The 19,181-nt window shown below is 47.6% G+C and overlaps 1 protein-coding gene across 2 annotated transcripts in view; it reads right to left on the bottom strand.

Annotated features, from left to right (window-relative positions):
* Positions 1-13,617, bottom strand: part of IKBKE (inhibitor of nuclear factor kappa B kinase subunit epsilon) — a 29,369-nt gene extending 15,752 nt beyond the window's left edge. For both annotated transcript variants that reach the window (XM_036753377.1, XM_036753379.1), the window contains exons 1-10: positions 13,561-13,617; positions 12,591-12,685; positions 10,745-10,861; positions 9,239-9,379; positions 7,857-7,986; positions 5,909-6,090; positions 5,093-5,253; positions 3,432-3,542; positions 2,083-2,262; positions 341-537 (exon numbers count right to left, since the gene is read on the bottom strand). In XM_036753377.1, the coding sequence (XP_036609272.1) occupies positions 341-537; positions 2,083-2,262; positions 3,432-3,542; positions 5,093-5,253; positions 5,909-6,090; positions 7,857-7,986; positions 9,239-9,379; positions 10,745-10,831 (1,189 nt within the window). In that variant the 5' untranslated portion in view covers positions 10,832-10,861; positions 12,591-12,685; positions 13,561-13,617. The remainder of the gene's footprint in view (positions 1-340; positions 538-2,082; positions 2,263-3,431; positions 3,543-5,092; positions 5,254-5,908; positions 6,091-7,856; positions 7,987-9,238; positions 9,380-10,744; positions 10,862-12,590; positions 12,686-13,560) is intronic.
* Positions 13,618-19,181: the final 5,564 nt, after the last annotated feature.

Below are 19,181 nucleotides of genomic sequence, written 5' to 3'. Positions count from 1 at the left end.
TAGCTATTCTTCTGCTTATCCTCCGAGGCTCTGGCCACTGATTCCATGGGAACAAGCAGGTAACACCCAGAAGCCAAGCTAAGCTGCTCCAACCATTCACAGTCTCCTGACACATCTAGATGACAGGTGAACAAGGGGTCAAGGCAGAGGTCACCCAGATACAGAGGCAGAGCCAGGATTATCTCCATGCCTCCTGTGTCTGGGAACCCCCCAGAGTGACTGAGGAAAAGAATTAGCCCACCCCCCAGCTTCTAGCATCTCTGCCTTCCCTAGGAAAAGAGTGAGCAGAGACAGCAGACACATCTCATGAGGCCTTACTCACAGCCAGAGCCCTACTCACGGTCTCTGAAGGCCAGCCCAGGGGGGTTGTCACTCTCTTCACTGAACAGGGTCAGAGGGCTGTCCTCAGTCGTATGGGCCAGGTGTTGGGCGGGGAGGCTGGGCTCCAGGATGCAAGAGTGGCCTTGAAAGAGGTATTCCTGGTGGCTGGGCTCCACGCTGGTCTGTTTATACACAGCCTCCAGGAAGATGCCTATTCTAGATGCAGGAGGGATAGACCACAATTTAGAGCTTCAAGGTTCTGGAGCACTCTCCTCATAAAGGCCTACAGAGGCAGCTAGGACAGGCTTGAAGATTCCCTTTACAAAGAGAAGGGATCAGAAGCTCAGAGAAGTTAAGTGATTTATGCACAGACACACAGCCAGGAAGTGGTAGAGCCCCAGAGTAAACGTCTTGAACCTAGACCTACTAACTCCAAGTCCAATATTCTTTGCCACTTCTCTAAAAGCATGATTGAAGAAAGAAGGCCTAGAAGGAAGAGGCGACAGCCTGAGTTGGGATGGGAGAAGAGGAGCCTAGGGTAGAAGACCCTCCAACCTTCTGCTTATCCAGAGCATTCAGTCCTGACATGTTCTACAGGAAACAAGAGCGATGGGTCTATTTTAGAGAGGGGTAGGCAAATTGAAGCCCAGAGGGATAAAGAGGGGCGCCTCTGGGCACATGAGATGCAGCTAAAAGAAGAACCCAAGCCGGGCATCAAGATGTGGTTTAAAAATAAAACCAAAATAAAACACTGGATTTGAAGTCACAGGGCCTGGGTTTTAGACTTATTACTTGCGTAATCATGGACAATTTATCTGGGTCTCAGTTTCCTTATCTGTAAAATGAGGAGGTTGAATGATACAATCTCTAAAGTCTTTTTCAGCTTTAAAACCTGAAAGCCAGTTCATGGGTCCAGCTATCGTTATCATGATCAACATGCATTTATTGAGCATCTACTATGTGCTAGGCACTGTGCTAAGCACTGGGGGTTAAAAAAAAGACCAAAAAAAATGGCCGAACAAAATATGGTGTATGAATATAATGGGAGACTATTGTGCCATAAGAAATGAGAACTTTAGATTGTGGACTCCTTGAGAGCAGAGAGTCCCATGTCTTTGCCCACGCCTTTCTTTGAATCCCCACTATTTAGCACAGGGCCTGGCACATAGTAGGGACTTCATTGATGCTAGATGAGGGACTGATGAAAGGGACAGGGTCAGAGAAACCTATGAAGATTTGCATGAACTGATGTGGAGTGAAACAAGCAGAACCAGAAGAATTTATACAATAACAATACCATAAAAACAAATAACTTTGAGAGACTTCAGAACTCTGACCACTGTTCCAGAGGACTGGAAACATGAAGCATGCTCTTTTCATCCTGACAAGGAGGTAATCAACTGAGTATTCAGACTGAGAAATCCATTTTTGGATATGACCGATGTGCAAATTGTCTTATTTGTGCATATTTGTTACAAGGGTTTTCTTTTTTACTTTCTCCTTTCTTAATGGTGAGAGGGGAAAAAAAGCTTAATTTAAAATAATTAATTAACCTTCCCTTCCCCCCCCCAAAAAAGAATACATTCCCTTTAAATCCCCAACTTCTATTAATCTTCCTCTGGCACTGAGTTATTTCCTTCCTCTTCTCTCATACCTTCTCTCCCTCCAGTGAGAGAACAGGGTCTCTCTCTTCTATCACTGGAAGAGAAGGGGAGCTCCCTCCCACCCTCCCTTGCATAGTTAAGGTGTGTTCTCACTTACGTGTTGTGGGCATGAATGTAGACATGGTGTAGGACAGCCCGAGACAGAGAAAACACATGGACCACAATCCGCTGAAGGATGTCGCTGGTCTCAGCAAAAAACTGGTCAAACCCCCAACACTTCTCTTGATCCACCTCCAGGATATTGGCCAGGATGGGCACCAGCTGGGCCTGCAGCCCCCTGTCCCAGTGGGGGATATGAACCTTCAGCGGCCAAGCTCCAAGCCTGTTACACCTTAGCCCTGCACTCTTTACCATCCATGCAGGAAATAACAAAAGCTCTCGTTGAGGGTATAGTAAGAGCTTTGGGCCTGCTGCCTTCCCCGGCTTCCTTTGTGACTCACTTCCCATCCTGCTGTAGCAGGATGCCTTCCCTGACCCCTTTTTATTCCTTCCACCATCACCATCGAAATCCTCTTCAATGCCTTCCCTCCTGAGAGTCACATATTTTGTACACACCCGATTATTGGTATATCCTCTCTCCCATTAGATTGCGAGCGCCTTGAGGGCAGGGACTGTTTTGTGCCTTTCTGCCTATATCTACCTCTTCCACTGTTTGGGTGTAAACTTCCTGAAAAGGGGCAGTTCGTTGGCGCAGTGGATGGGGCACCAGGCCTGGAGTCAGGAAAATTTGAGTTCAAATCCAGCCTCAGACGCTCACTCACTGTGTGACTCTGCACAGTCATTTAATATCAGTTTGCCTCAGTTTCCCCATCTGTACAACAGGGATGATAATAACATCTACCTCCCAGAGTCGTTGTGAGGATCAAACGGGACAATATTTGTAAAGTGCTTTAGCACAGTGCCTGGCACATCGTAAGTGCCGTATAAATGTTTATGTTTACTATTATTATAACAACAGAGGTCTCCCCTTTGTTTCTTCTCTGTCTCTTCTTAAACCCTTACAATCTTTCTATTCCCCTGTGCCTTTGTTAATGCCGTGCCCGGCACAGAGTAGGCACTTAATAAACGCTGACTGACTCACAAAGCCCGGGGAGGGGAGAAGGACAAGTATAATCATCTCCATTCTACGAGTGAGGAAGCTTTGAGCATTGCATGGTTAGAAGCGTGAAGCTAGGAGACGGAAAGGTCAGTCTAGGTTTCTTCTGAGTCCGAGGCAAGCACTATGTCTACTACACCATAGGGCTGACCTGGTGAGGGTGGATGGAGGGGTGGAAGGTAGGCCAGGAAGAGCTCTCAGCATTGAACTGACTGAGGAATGAATGGATAAAGCCTACCACGGATCCAGCCAGGACCAGGATGCAGAAGTCTGAGCTCCCAGCTGGAAGAAGGGAACATATAGGACAGAACCAGGCCTCAGCCTTCCTCAGCCCCAGGATCACTACTTACAGGGACAGCCTGCAGGTGATAGGCAGCTTGTAGCTCCACTCCAGGGGCCCATTTTCTCGTTTCTGGGTGCCTGCAATGGCTCCAGTTGGTTTCTCTGTGGTGATCCTGAACCTGGAAGGAAGGGGAACCCAGGGTCAGGAGAAACTCCCAGGCTAAACATGCCATTACAAATTGTAGAAAGTACACACATAGAGAATGTAAGCTTGAGAGACTGCTACTGCTATAATGAGAGAGAGACAGAGAGGCAGAAAGAGGAAAAAAGACAGAGAGAGAGAAAAAGAGAAAGAGAAAAGAGAGAAGAAGAAAAGAGAGACAGAGAGACACAGAGAACAAGAGAAAGAGAGAGAAAAAGAAAAGAGAGAGATCTCAAATGTCTCATTTTATCCTTATAACAGCCGTCGGAGTTGGGTGTTATTGTCATCCTCATCTTACAGATAAGGAAATGGAGGCAGACATAGGCTAAGCACCCAGCCCAGGGTCACACAGGTATTAAGTGTCTGAGGCCAGATTGCACTTGGGTCTTCCTGACTCCAGGGCCAGTACTCTAACCATTGTGCCACCTAGCTGGCACATAATAGGAATGGCAGCTCCAAGAGGGCAAGCACTGTCACCTTTTTTGTCTTTATATCTCCAGACTACTTAAACATCAAGTCTGAAACATAATAGGAGCTTAATACACGCTTATTAATCAAGTGATTGGGAAATTAATACATTTGCATAAAGTCCCCCAGCATCTCAGTGGTGAGGCTGGCAAAGAGGGCTCAGGAGTCCTGGCCCCAGGTGAGCACACTGTCCTGTCTCCATTTGGCCTTCCTATCGTATTCAGGTAAGTTTCCTCCCTCATCCCCAGTCTCTCTGGACCACCAACCACAGCCAGTTCTTCTCAGTCTTTACTGAATACTTCCCCCATCTACAATGTCCTTGCCCTTCCTCTCAGTCCCAAAGGCTGTTCTCTGATCATTCCAGCCCTGACAGTTGGACCGACATAATTTTAGTCCTGAATTCCATTTGGTTTCAGTTGCTCTAATGATTTCACATGTGGCCAAGCTAGGCTAAAAACTGGGTTGGGGAGGGAGGCAGGGTCCTTGTCTCCTCCTCTCCTTTGTGATTTACACAGTCTTCTGCTTGAGTCAGGGACTGGATCACCCACATCATCCTTTATATCCCCAGCACCCAAGATGGTGTCTGACACCTTCTGAACGCTTATTGAATTTAGTTACAGATACTCTACAGACACCTAGCGGACTAACTGCTAAGGGGAGGTCCAGGGCACCTACTTGGGAATTCCTCACCACAAAGGGAGGCAGGGGTGGGAGGGCTAGGAGAGGGAGGGCAGTGGTGAGTAAGGGGAGAGACTATTACTATTTTTTGTTGGATGACTTGTTATGGGGATGGGGGTGGAAGAACCACTGGGATAGAGGGGTTAAAAACCAGCTTCTGTGCTGGAAACAAAACAAAGCAAAACATCGGACTCTAATCAAAGGACCGAGGTTCAAAGCCCACCTCTGACACTTATTCCCTGTGTGACCTGGGAAGTTGGGCCTCAGTCTTCTAATCTGTAAAATGACAGAGTTGGGGTCTTTGGCTTTTGGGGTCCCTTCCCACCCCTACCGGGGCACACTGCTTCCAGTCTTTCTTTGCCTCCCCAGCCCCTGGCATACATGATCTCCTTGTTGCGTCGAGGCCCACCAAAGGGGACAAAGGGGAGGCTGCCCGTGGCTGCGTGGTACAGGGTCACCCCAATGCTCCACAGATCTACTGTCACCCCAAATGCCTTCTGCTGAGGCTTCCGGAGCACTGCCCGCTCATAGACATCTGGGTGCTGTGGAAGGAACAACCAGAGAAGGACCATTGTTGGCAGGCGGGGTGGGAAGGTGTCTATTCTTTGGGGGACACAGATGTTCTTTGCACCTATTGCCTCTATGCCCCCTTCCTCTTCCTCGGTCTAAGACACAACCAGTTTGTAATCCATCTAAGTCACCTCCTCATCTTGAGTGGGATCCGCCCAGCATCACAGCCTCTGACACAATGAGGCAACATGCCAGAGTAGATGACGCATTAGACTTAGAGTCAGAAAGACCTGAGTTCAAATCCTGCCTCAGCCATTTAACAAACTGTGCGGCCCAGGGCAAGTCTTCTCTATGCCTCAGCTCTCTCATTTGTATGATGGATTTGGACTTGATGGTTTCTAAGGTCTCTTCTAGTTCTAAATCTATGATACTATGTATGACACAAAATCGTGACACAGAAACGGTGTCCTTAGGCACCTTCTCTACAGCACAGACTCTCTGGGCCTCAATTTTCTCCTCTGTAAAGGGGCTGGATCTTTCAGCTCTAAATCCCACCATTCCATGAGATGGACGAATCTCACTCTGCCAAGGCCCTTGGCATAACGTCCCACTAAGCTCTGAGGAAGTTCCAAGACAGAGGTTGTAGAAAAGGTCCCCAGTCCAGAGCACTCGACACACACAACTTACCAGGTATTCTTCTGTCCCGTAGACAGAAACAAACTTTTCGTCATCTTCCAGCTCCCTGGCAGCCCCAAAATCTGTCAGCTTATAGATGCTTTGTCCGTCCTCTCCCAAAAGCCTCATGATGTTCCCAGGCTTGATGTCCCTGTGGACGATGCCATTCTCTCGGAGGTGGTTCATGCCAGCCACTGAAAGCGAGGGGAGATGCCTGTGTTTGTGGGGAGGACTCCTCAAGGGGCTGAGCTGGGCAGATTGCAGAGGGGACTGGTGGCATTTGTTGTTGTTGTTTTTCAGTTGTGTCTGACACTGCATGACCTCACTTGGGATGTTCTTGGTAAAGATACTAGAGTGGTTTGACATTTCCTTCTCCAGTTCATTTTACAGATGGGGAAATGGAGGCAAACAGGGTGAAGTGATTTGAATTATTACCCCCATTTTATAGCTGAGGAAACTGAGGCAAATAGCAGTTAAGTGACTTGCCCAGGGCCACACAGCCGGTAAGTATTTCAGAATATATTTGAACTCAGGAGTCCTCTCTGGTGGTCTAGTGGTTAGGATTCAGTGCTCTCACCCCCTCAGCCCAGATTCAATTCCTGGTCAGAGAAGAAACTTTTGGGGCAGGTAGGTGGTGCCATGGATAGAGCCTTAATCCTGGAGTCAGGAAAACCTGAGTTCGAATAGGGCCTTAGACTAGCTGTGTGACCCTGGACAAGTCACTTAAGCCTGTTTGTCTAAGAACAAACCCTGTTTGTTTCTGTTAGATCAATCAATCAACAAATGCCTACTATGTACCACACTAAGCACTGGGGATCCAAAGGAGAAAAACCAGTCCCTGCCCTCAAGGAGTTTACATTCTAATGGAGGACAGAACATATACATATGTGCGCACACACACACACAGATAAGTATGTATATACACACATACATACATACACACATAGATATATATATATATAAACATAGAAGATAAATACAGATTAGAGGGAAGACAACCTGAGAGGGGATGGGGAGGAAGTGGTGGCAAGAAAGCCTTGAATTCAGCCTTAAAGGATTCAGAGCTAAAAGGGACCTCATTGCATGGCTCCGCCTTTGTTCCCAGATGACAAGGTTCCTCAAATCTTAACCCTGGAGCTGGAAGGGGCCTTAGAGACCATCTAGTCTAAGCTTTTAATTTTACTGAGGCCCTGAGAGAATGAGCAATTCGTCCAAGGTCACCCAGGCGGACGGTGCGTTTAGAGTCAGAAAGACCGGAGTTCAAAGCCAGTCTCAGACACTCATTAGCGGTGTGACCCTAAGCAAGTCATTTACCCTCTATTTGTCTCAGGTTCCCCTTCTGTAACATGGGGACAATATTAGCACCTAACTCACGAGAGGAAGGCGCTCACATAGAGGTCAGAAGAAGCGTTACAAGGACACTCTCAAGGTCTCTCTGAAGAACTTTGGAATCGATTGCATGATGTGGGAGATGCTGGCAAAGAACTGTCCGGCATGGAGCGCCCTCATCAAAGAAGGCACTGAGCTCTATGAGCGAAGCAGAGTTGCAGTAGCTCAAAAGAAATGGGAGAGGCACAAATTGAGAGATCTCCACCCTAAATGTTCACATGGACTATTTGTGCCCAACCGCCTTATACTGGTCTGATGAGCCACAGTCGGACACTCTCTACCTTGACCCAACATAGTGACGTCATTTTGATCCTCTTTGAGAACAGAGGACAACAGCCAACTTCACAGGGTTGTTATGTGGCTCAAAGGAGATAACATGTATATGCAAAGTGCTTTGTAAATCTTAAAGAACTCTGTATAGCAGAGTCGAGATTTGAACCCAGGTCTTCTGCCTAGAAATCCATCACTGCCTGACAAGCTCCATTATTGAAGAGAAAGTGGAAGAAGGCTCAAACCCAGGGCTCCACCCAACCATCCACCCAACCCCTGATTATTTCTCCTGGGAACTCACCCACACAGCGCAGGACCACCAGAAACTCAGCCTCTGCTAGTCCGAAGGCATTCTCAGGGTTCTCCAGCACACTGAGCAGGCTACCACTGGAACAGTATTCCATCACCAGCACTTTGTCCTTATCGCTGCCCTGGGGAAAGGATGCCCAGAAAGGCCTCTCCTCAGACCCCTCCCAAAGGGAAGGTGCTCTTAGTGCCTGGCCCCTCCTTTACCCCATCCTACCTGAGGTCTCTAAGTGTGGGATTTGGATCCTCTCAGGGGACGCCACTCACTCTCTACTTCCCGAGCCCTTCTTTCCTGTTCCCATCAGGCTGACCAGTTTTCTATCTTCACCCTCTGCCCACAACTGGCACCCTCCTTGCCCCAAAGGGGACACTCCCCTCTACCTCATAGAACCCTTCTCCACTGGGCTGGAACTCTCCCTACCCAATTTCTAGTCCTATTCTTGCATCCAAACACGTCTCCTCTAGGAAGTCTTCCCTAACTAACACGACTGGTTCTAATTGCTCCTTTACCCCACGTACATAACAGATATATAGTCGTCTTGCTGGTTAGCTAGTTTGTATATCATTTTAAGTCTTTCCTTTTTTGTGTCCTAACTCCACCAGCTAGGGCACTACCTAAAGAGGTCTCCTTCCTTCTCTGCATTTCCCTCTGTCATGCCCCAATACATCAAAAAGCATCTATTAAGTACCTACTATGTCAGTCAATAAACATTTATTAAGTACCTACTATATGCCAGCAACTGTGCTAAGCACTACCAGAGCCCAGTGGAATGCTAGTCACTGGGACTTCAACAGACAGAAATGAAACAATCTCTGCCCTTAAGAATCTTACCTTTTATTGGGAGAATCATGCATATATGTAATTACGTACAAAATAAATACAAAGTAATTTGGGGGGGGGATGTGCTAGCAGCTGGAGTGGATGATCAGGAAAACCTTGACATAGAAAATGGCACCTGAGTGGATCTTTGAGGGAAATTGGAGGTTCTAGGGTGATGAGGGCATGCATTCCAGGTGTGAAGGATGTCCAGGGCAAAAGGGGCAGAGGCAGCCACAAATGAAGAGTAGTCAGAAGGCCAGTCTGGCTGAAATGCACAGCATCAGACTCAAGATGTAGGTTGCAAAGGGCTTAAAAGGCCGGTTTGGCTAAAATATAAAGCATCATGGGACTGGAGATCTAGACTGGTGCCAGGCCGCAAAGGGCTCAAAATGCCAAACACGGGACTTTGTATTTGGTCCAGGAGGCACTAGAGAGCCATTGATGTTTATTGAATAGGAGAGTGTCTTGGTCAGATTCGTACTTTGGGAAAATCACTTTGCAAACAACGTGGAGGCCAGACGTGAGAGGGAGAGCCTTGGCTAATTTACTGAACGTACCATCTCCTCCACAGCGAACAGCTTGACGATGTTTTGATGCTTCAGCTTCCGCAGGACCTCAAACTCCCTCACACGTACTTCTCGGGGGCGCAGGTAGCTGGCGTTGTTGAAGACTTTCACAGCAACGAGCTCCCCAGATTTCTGTGGCAGATGGGGAAGGGTGGCAGGGAAGGTCACACCGAGTCCCACCTTTGCCCTGGGGAGCAGCCATTCGCACCACCCTCTGTCCGCTCTGAGTTAGCACAAGAGCCTGGAAAGGCCCGGACAGGCTCTTTAGAGGATCCCCAAGCTCCCCTGGGAAAGGAGATGCTTCAGCCCTGGGGAATGAGGCACCGTGGACACTCCAAAAGGCCGAGCTGCTGCTGGCCAGGACTGATTGAGGACGATTAGACAAAAGAACTCATCCACTCCTAGAGTGGTCCTTTGGGATCACAGATGTATAGTTGGAAGGGGCCTTAAAAGCCAGGCCCTTCATTTTACAGATGAGGCACAGATTTAAGTGACTTGCCTATGGTCACACAACTTGTATGTGTCCGAGGAGTGGTTTGAATCCAGGTTTTCCTCACTCCACTGTCATCATTTTCTTCCAGGCCCTCAGCATCTCCCACTTACATCACTAAAACAGGGGCGGCTAGGTGGCACAGTGGATAGAGCACCAGCCTTAGAATCAGAAAGAACGGAGTTCAAATATAGCCTCAGACACCTGCTAAATGTATGACCTTGGGCAAGTCACTTAACCCGGATTGCCTTTCAAAAACAAACAACAAAAGAAAAGATTATTAAAATAGCGCCTTCTCTGAGCTTTTGATTTTCCCCCTGCATTGCTGACAGACTAGTTTTCCTCAAATATTTCTTCAATCTGTAATGGTTCTCCATGGCATAGTAACTACAAGTTAATAGGTCATTTTACTGGGTATTTTCAACATGATAAGTCTGTGAGGTAGGTGGTACTGGTATTATCATCATCTCCACTTTATAGATGAGAAAACTGAGGTTTTATAGGGATGAAGTTACTAGACAGCAGTCACATCGCAGAGAGCTGGGCCTTTAACTCAGATCTTCCGACAAAGGCCAGTGCTTCTCTAGCTAGTAGCCTAGCTTCCTCTAGAGAATAAAGCCCAAATCTCTGTGTCTTTCAATCAATCAATATGTATTAGTGCTTACTATGTGCCAGGCACTGTGCTAAATGTCATCCTTTGATGCCCATACCAGACAAAGCACTGGGCTGGACAGTCCAAAGGATCATAGATCTGGAGGTCATTTTGTCCAAGGACTTGATTTTGTAGTTGAGAACACCAGGACCCAGGGAGGTCAAGCAACATGCCCAAAGTCACACAGTTGAATTTGGGACTTAAGTACCAGTCCCTGATTGCAAATGCATCAGTCTTTCCACTGCTTCTCCTCTATGTAAACATTCTAATGCTTTTCACTGAGGTTGAATGAGATGCCTGCTAGGCCACACATGCCTCAGCACTCAGTCTACCAGCCCACCATCCATGCATCTACCTTGTTTCGAGCTCTGTACACGCTGGCAGTGGCCCCCTGGCCCAGGAGATCGTCCATGTGCCAAAGGTAATTGGCTGTACTTTGCATTTCCAACGTCCACAGCAGCCCGGCCCCTTTCTGCCCAAGAGAAGAGAAAGGCCAGGGGCCGTGGAAAGGCATTTAGCAAACCTGTGGGTGCCTCCTCACCAATCTGAGGGTCTCATTTCCCAAGATTATCCCTTATAGCCAACTGGGTTGGTAGTTCCCATTTTTCAGAGGGAGAGAGAAGAAATCTTGATGCACAGATAGGTTCTGACCTCCCGAGGGTCACACAGCCCAGCACCAAGAAAACAAGCATTTGAACCTATCTTCCTAAAATCTGAGCATCTCCTACCATGCACCTGTCTACTAAGAACTTTCTCACCAATGCAGAGAGAAACTTCTTGCCTCGGCGGTCTCTTCCAGGGCCGTAATCATTCTACATTACTGATGTCTGAACTTGGGATCATACCAGGAAGCAGAAACAACGTTGGGGGAAGGGCCCCAGGGTCAGGCAGCCTAGACCACAACACCAAAAATCTCCAAAATTTCAACACGAGCTTGGAGCCCCTCCCCATTGGCTCACCACGGGAACCCACCACTTCCTGCTTCAGCAAACCACCACCTCCCTGGCAGATGACTTGGGAGTTTGCCTAATCACATCCAGAGGAAAAAGGAAAGGCAGGAGACAGATACCCTTTGGCAGCCTCAAAACCAATCCCAGAATCCATTACTATCTTTCAGATAGTAATCCAAAGTCATTACTTTTGGAAAGTCCTTCTGGTAAGTCCAAGGAGAAATCAAGATCAAACCCGGGGCATGTAACACGACTTAAGAAGATTCTCCAAGTAGTGGTTTGACAGAGAGCCAGATAGGGGAATGATGAGGAGGCCTAATATGTCTTTCCCAAAATACTGTGTCTTGAATTTGCTTGATAGCAAATACCCCGGGACTTTAATTCAACATTCAACCATAGTCTGCTAGGTTTAAAGGTCTAGGAATCATTGCTCTTAGAGCTGGAAGGGGCTTCCCCACCTTAAGGAAATTTTTTTTCCCATTTTCTAGGGATGCATCTAGGGTCCGGAGAGGCTGCTGAATTGCTAGGTAATACATTAAGTCTCTAAAATCTAATGTGAATGAATTTACCAGATCTTTTCCACCGAGACTGAGTGGAAATCAGCAGAGAAGCATTGGTTGCCTTGGGGTGGGAAGTGAGGAATCCTCCAAAGATTGGAGGGGAGGTCTGAGGGAGGAAAGATGAAGTTAAACTCTGCCCACTGCCAGTGAAGTAGGTAGGGCCCAGGGACAGGGAAAGGTGACAAAGGGAGTCTGCTAAACAGCCGAAAATGCTCGAGGACCTCAGGCAAGGTGACAGAGGGCTCTGCCCTCTCCTGACCATATTGGACTAAGATTAGAAACTCCATGAGGGCAGAGGCTGTAACCTCCTCCTCTTTTTTCCCCTCAGTGAAGCATATGTCAGGCACTTAGTAAATATTTGCTGAATTCATAATTTAGTGCCTGTACTTTTTACTTCTCAGCTTTAAACTCAGGAATGAACAGATTTAAAAAGTGTTCAAGAAGCCCTATGTGTAAGGCCATGCCTTAGGGTTGGGGATACAAAAACCAACCAAAAAACTGTCCTTGCCCCAGAAAACTTACATTCTAAGGGTGGGGATGGGATGGAGGAATGCAGCATTTACCCAGATAAATAAACGAAAAACACCTCAGCACCTCCCACGTGCCAGGCTCACAGTAGCTGAGCATAGAGGGAGGGGGATTAAATCAGCCAAATGCAGCCCCAGCTGTGGGGGGTCTAGGCCACACTCACCAGACACACTCAGCACCACCTCGACACCTGTCTGTTCTCAACAAGCCAGCAGGATGGCCTTTCTGTCCTCAGGAAGCCCAGAAGCTGAAATGCACCTGAAAGAAGGAAGAGAAGCGTCTCAGTGCCACCTGGCTTGTTGCAGCAAGAGGCTGAACCCACCTCATCCTTCCTTAAAGGCTGCCTTGCCTGCCTCAGCCCTTTAACCCTTTCCTGTTTGTCACCCTCCCCACAGGCTGGGGCCCTCAGGGCCAGGCTGGGGGTTTCCACACCTATTACTCCCCAGAAACTCAAAGCTATTTCCTCCGCTTCGGATCCAGACCAGAGACACAGCATCCACCTGGGAGAGGCAAAGAGACCAGAAACCAGACCAGAGAACAGAAAGCAGAAGGGGCGGAAACCTAGTCTGCCGAGGAGTTTGGGGACAACGGAGGAGAAGAAATGGCAACGTGTAAGCTCCCTGGATTTATCTCTATTGTCTCCTCCTAGGCCCCCCACGACTGTCTTCCCAGGCCCCCCCGGAAGATAAGAGTATCAGGGCTGAAAGGGACCTTCAGGATCCCATTGTGAAAGGAGAAAACGAAGGGAGCTCTCCCAAACCCCTGGAGTACAAAGATCCCCCTTCATCCAAGAAGGGACTTAGATGTGGATGGGTACGGGAGAGATGCAGCTGCTCGGAGAGGAGGCATGGGTCTGAGCACCACCCTCCCCTAAACATGCGTCCTATGCCAAGAATGCTCGTGGTGTCCCAGAGCCAGCCAAGGACCACTGGCATGGGATGATGGTTCCTGTTCTCTCCCCTCCGTCCCTCTCATCTACCCCCCCATCTGGCCCCCTACACCCAAAGCATCGGTGCACAAAACCGCTTCCCCTCCCCCAGCCCTGGGGCTGCAGGGCAACAGCTGCCACAGCTGCATACCAGGGTCTTGCTGTCTAGAAGAAGTGGCGGCACCAGCAAGAGTCCCAGGCTCACCTGAGGCCCCTGCACCAGTGGCGAGGGCCAGGCCAGGCCAGGACAGGCCAAGCCGATTACACTGGAGGAGTCAGGAGCTGGAGACGTTCTTCTCCCGGCCCAGCTCAGCTCAGGACCTTGGTCTCCTTCTCCAGTACTTCCTGATTTTTTTCTCTGTTTCTTAAAGAGACAGGGGCCCTCACTCAGAGGCTGGTCCCCACCCTAAGCAGAAAGAGAAGCTTCTCTGTCCCTGTAGGGAGGAGATGGAGCCAAGTGTGAGCGTGCCAAGGAATCTAGGAAGGCCTGGTTGACCCCGGGTCCCGGATGGAGGAGGTCCTGTAGGCTCTGTGCTCCCTGGAATCAGGGCAGCCCAGGGCTCAGCCTCATTTCACCGAGCCAGACAACTGGCCAGAGTGCTCAGGCAGGTTTGGCAAGTTAACTTGGGCAACTGAAAACACAAGCTGCCTTCAGAAGGCAGATTTCCCAGACCATCTCTGCTCGCCTCACTTTGGCCAGCTTCCAAGGAGACCCCTGAACCCAGAGCATTCCTGAAGGCTGGCTCAGCGGCCTCCTCTCCCTCCTCTGATCGATTCTCCCTGAAGACCTTGGGAGAGAGCCTTGTTGGCATCATACTTTCCTTCTGGCTGATGGGAAATTGAAACCTAGGGCAGGGACTGGCTCACAGTTGTGCAATGACTCTGCTAGGAATCAAATCCAGGTGTCCCAACACCTCAGCCAGGAGCCGTTTCCCAAGTCCCAACTGCTGGCTCCCGCCAGCTCTCCAGGGTTAAAACCAGGAAATTCCATGTTTCTGTAGAGAGGAGCAAGGGACTTTCCCAGGGCCACACCTGATGGTTGCCTCCCTCAGCCCCACCCCTGACACCAAAGTCTGCCTTGTGCTCTGACATAGATCATACAGATCATGTCGGCATTAGGCAGGTCTGCCATTCGGATGCACAAGCGTTCTACCCAAGAGACAGCGATGATAGAGGCCAGTGTTGGTGTCACCCAGCCTGAAACAGGCCTTCCTGCCACTCTCTGGACACCTCCTGGACATGGCCCCATGTTCTTCTCATCCTAATCCTTGTTCCACTGCCACAAAACCTTGGACTCTGCCCTGGAACAAGGGCACTGATAGGTGACCTTTCACCTTTTCCTGATTGGAAAGTAGATCTCCAGGTCACTTCTCAGCTAGCTCCATACCCTGCTATCCTGCCCCCACCCCCACTAGAATGTAAGTTTCTTGAAGGCAGGGACCATTTTATTTGTTTTTATTTGTATCCCTAGAACTTAACACAGCACCTATGGTAACAGTTTAATAAATGTTCTGTCTTCTTTCCTTTGTTCCTTCCTTCCTTCCTTCCTTCCTTCCTTCCTTCCTTCCTTCCTTCCTTCCTTCCTTCATTCTCTCCCTCCTACCTTTTCTCTTTCCTTCCTTTTTTCTTTTCTTTCTTTCCTTATTACATCCTTCTCTCTTCTTCCCTTCCTTCCTTCTTTCTCTTTCTTCATTCCTTCCTTCATTCCTTCCTTCTCACCTTCTCTCCCTCCTACCTCTTTTTTCTTTTCTTTCTTTCCTTCCTTTTCTTTTTTTCTTATTATATCCTTTTTCTCTCTTCTTCCCTTCCTTCCCACTCCTTTCTCTTCTTTCCTTTCTTCCTTCTTTCCTTGCTCCCTTCCTTCCTTTCTTTCTTTTTCTCCTTTCCTTTCTCCCTTCCTTCTCTCCCTCCTACCTTTTCTCTTTCCTTCCTTTTTTTTCTTTTCTTTCTTTCCTTATTACATCCTTCCTCTCTCTTTTTTCTTCCTTCTTTCTCTTTCTTTCTTTCTTTCCTTCCTTCTTTCTTTCCTTCTTTCTTTCTTTCCTTCCTTCTTTCTTTCTTTCCTTCTTCCTTCCTTCCTTCCTTCCTTCTTATCTTCTCCCCTCCTACCTTTTTTCTCTTTTTTCTTTTCTTTCTTTCTTTCCTTTTCTTTTTTTCTTATGTCCTTCTCTCTTCTTCCCTTCCTTCCCTTTCTCCCTCCCTCCTTTCTCTTCCTTCCTTCATTCTTTCCTTCCTCCCTTTCTTTCTTTCTTCTTTCTTTCCTTCCTTCCTTTCCTTCCTTCCTTCCATTCTTTCTTTCTTTCTTTCTTTCTTTCTTTCTTTCTTTCTTTCTTTCTTTCTTTCTTTCTTTCTTTCTTTCTCCCCTTCTTCCTTCCTTTTGTCTCTCCATCTCAGAGATTCTTAACCTTTTCTTCTGTCATAGACAGCTTTGGCAATTAAGTGAAGCCCATGGGTCTCTTCTCAGAATTATTTTTGTTGCCAACATTTATAATCAAAGGAAATGCTCAATTTAAGTTAGAAGTCAATGAAAATAAGTATATAATTTTTTCTCCCCATCCAAGTTCACAGACCCCCTGAAATCTATCCATGGACTCCATGATCTAGAAGGATTGGTGTTGATTTGGGGTTGGAGATCTGAGTTTAAATCCTGACTCTGACACACTTACTTGCCATGTGACCAGAAACCAGTGACTTAACCTCATGGAATACTGGCTGATCTCATCCATAAAATCGGAATAATACCCTCTCTATCTTATAGGGTAGTGTTAGGAAAGTGCTTTGTAAACCTGAGAGCGCTATATAAAAGTGAACTGTGATCATAGTGCCCTCCTTCTGGCCCAGTTTCTCACTTTTAGTACAAAGAGAGAAGTTTCTTTGTTTTTGCCCCATTTAGTGAAAATTCTCCCTGCACCTTCAAATCCTTTTCTTCTTGCTTCCTGAGATCAGGTGGGTAGACCTAACCTGGAAAATCATTAGTCAGAATTCCAAGACCCTCACCTGATTCAAGTGAGTTGTTTGTTCAGTCATGTCTGAGCCCTGGGATTTCTTGGCAAAAATACTGGAGTGGTTTGCCATTTCCTTCTCCAGCTCATTTTACAGATGAAAGAACTGAGGCAAATAGGGTTAAATGGCTGGCCCTGGGTCACAGTTACTAATTGTCTGAGGCCAGATTTGAACTCAGGAAGATTAGTTTTCCTGACTCCAGCTACCACCCAGCTGCCTGGACATTCAGGTGAGAGTCATCTATAAACTCTGTCTGGCTTTTAAAGCTCTTCACAACCTGGTTCCTTCCTACCTTTCCAGTCTGCTTACATATGTTTGACTCTGCAATCCAGTCCAGCCATACTGGTGGTCATTAATTCCTCATATGCTCCATCTGTCATCTTTACATGCCTGGCATGCACTCCATCCTTATGGCTGACTTTTGGAATGCTTGGTTTCTTTGAAAACTGAGCTAAAATGCCAACTTCTGCGTGACACCTTTCTTCCCTCATCCCCTCCAGCTTGCCAGGGTCTGCCCTCAGAAAACAACTTTGTGTTAAGTTTGTCTACATTCTGTATATACTTATGTATCTACATATCTCCCCTCAAGGGCAGGGATTGCTGTCTTTATACAATGTATCCCCAGTGCTTGGGACAATTCTGGCGCATAGCAGGTATCTAATAAATGCTTGAACTGATCTCTCAATCAACAAGTATTTATGAAGCACCTACTATGTATAAGGCACTGTTCTAGGTGCCGGGGATACAAATACAAAGAAATGAAACCATTTCTACCTGAAATCAGCTTATGGTCTTTCTCATGGGGCTGGAAGGTGGGTAGGAAACATCCAGGACAGAGGCAACAAGTACTTATGAAAATATAAGCAGAATAAAGAGTAAAAGGTAATAAATGCAAAAACCATGCAAAGTACTTCAATCCGAGGCAGTTTGAGAGGGAGGGAGCTAGCAATTGCAGTGGTGGGGAACCAGAGAGATTTCATGAAGAAGATGATGTTTGAATTGCATCCTGTGCTGGACAGATTGAGGTGCTTCGGACAGAAACAGGGAAATCTGGAATAGCAGTGTGTTTAGGGGGAAAATGAGGCCACTTTTAGATATATTGAGTTTAAGATGCCAGTTTTAGATATATTGAGATGTCTCCTGGATATCCAGCTCGAAATATACAATAAGTAACTGACCTCCCTGGCTTTCTGTAAGTTCCAACTAAAATCCCACCTTCGACAGGAAGCCTTCCCCAACCCTTTTAATTCTAGTGCCTTTCCTCTGCTAATTCTTTTCTTTCATTTTTTTTTGGAGGGGGGAAGGCAGGGCAGTTGGGGTTAAGTGACTTGACCAAGGTCACATAGATAATAAGTGTGTCAAGTGTCTGAGGCCAGATTTGAACTCAGGTCCTCCTGACTTCAGGGCCGGTGCTCACTCACTGTGCAACCTAGCTGTCCCTCTGCTAATTATTTTCAATTTATCTTGTATATAACTTTTTTTGGTATATATTTGTTTGCAGGTTGTCTCCCCCCTTTAGACTGTAAGCTCCTTGAGGACAGAGACTGTCTTTTACCTCTTTTTGCATCCCCAGTTTTTAGCACAGCGCCTGGCACATAGTAGGCACTTAACAAATATTGATTGCAGGTCTGAAGCTCAGGGGGAGAGATTGGGGCTGTATACATAGATCTAGGAGTCATCTATATAGAAATGATAACTAAACCCATGGGAGCTGATGAGGTTACCAAGAGAGAATATAAAGGGAGAAAGAAGAGAGGGTTCTGGACAGGAAAAAACCTTGGGGAACACTCACAATTAAGGGGGCATGACACACATGATGCAAAGGAGACTGAGCAGGAGTGGTCAAGACAGGGAGGAGGAGAGCCAGAGGAGTGTAGTGTCCCAAAAACCCAGAGAGGAGAGAGTCTTCAAGAGAGCACGGACAACAGTGTCAAATGGAGCAAAGAGGAAATCACGAGGCCTGAGAAAAGGTCATCAGACTGGGCAGTTAAGAGAGCCCTGGCTGCTTTGGAAGGAACTGTCTCAGGTGAGGGAAAGGAAGCCAGACTGCCAAGGACTGAAGAGGCTGAGCAAGAAGAGGAAGGGGAGGCTGCAGAGATAGACACCTTCTTGCTCTTTCTTGAATCACGGATATTTGCGTACCTGTCTTTTATTCCATGAGATTGTGAATTCCTTGAAACTCAGTTGGACACTCAGTTGGTGCTTAAGAAGTGCTCACTGTACCCTTTGGACTGCGCCTTGCCGGATGTAACCTGCTTTATTGAGGCACCCAGTCCCCAATCTGCAGATTGGTGAAAGTCCCATTCGATAGGGTGGGGCAAAAAAAAAAAAAAAGGCATAGAGCCTGACTGTTGGAAGAATAGAAAGCGCGGGTTAAAACCCCAGCCTGAACCCTTACTTTCTGCTCTCTGGCTGAGGGCTGAGGAGCGTATTCAAGTCCCAGAGCCTTTCACTGACCTTTCACTAACCTTTCACTGACTTCCCACCCTTGCCAGTCCAAAGGAGACTCACAGACCCCAGGAGATTAGCTATGTCTTTGCCGGTGCCTTTTCGGCAGCAACAGAAAGCTGTCACATATTTAATGTTTAAAAGAAATTTGGAGGAAGATCAGGGAATGAGAGCAGGGGCTGGGGGGGGGGGGGCAGGAGAGGATGGCGAGGGAGCTTGTTGCAGAGGCAGATACACCGACAGTGGGGTGGGGCGTGGCTGAGTTATTTCTCCCCTTCGCTAAAAATTGACCTTTTTCTTCAGTCCTGCCCATGGGAATCCCTGTTGGCCGCTCCCTTGTGGAGCGAGCTTCTGGACCCCTCGACGTAGCGCAGC

Source organism: Trichosurus vulpecula, chromosome 4 (assembly GCF_011100635.1).
Source record: "Trichosurus vulpecula isolate mTriVul1 chromosome 4, mTriVul1.pri, whole genome shotgun sequence".
Lineage (NCBI taxonomy): Eukaryota > Metazoa > Chordata > Mammalia > Diprotodontia > Phalangeridae > Trichosurus > Trichosurus vulpecula.
Note: the sequence above shows the minus strand (reverse complement) of the source record. Positions and strands in the feature narration are given on the sequence as shown.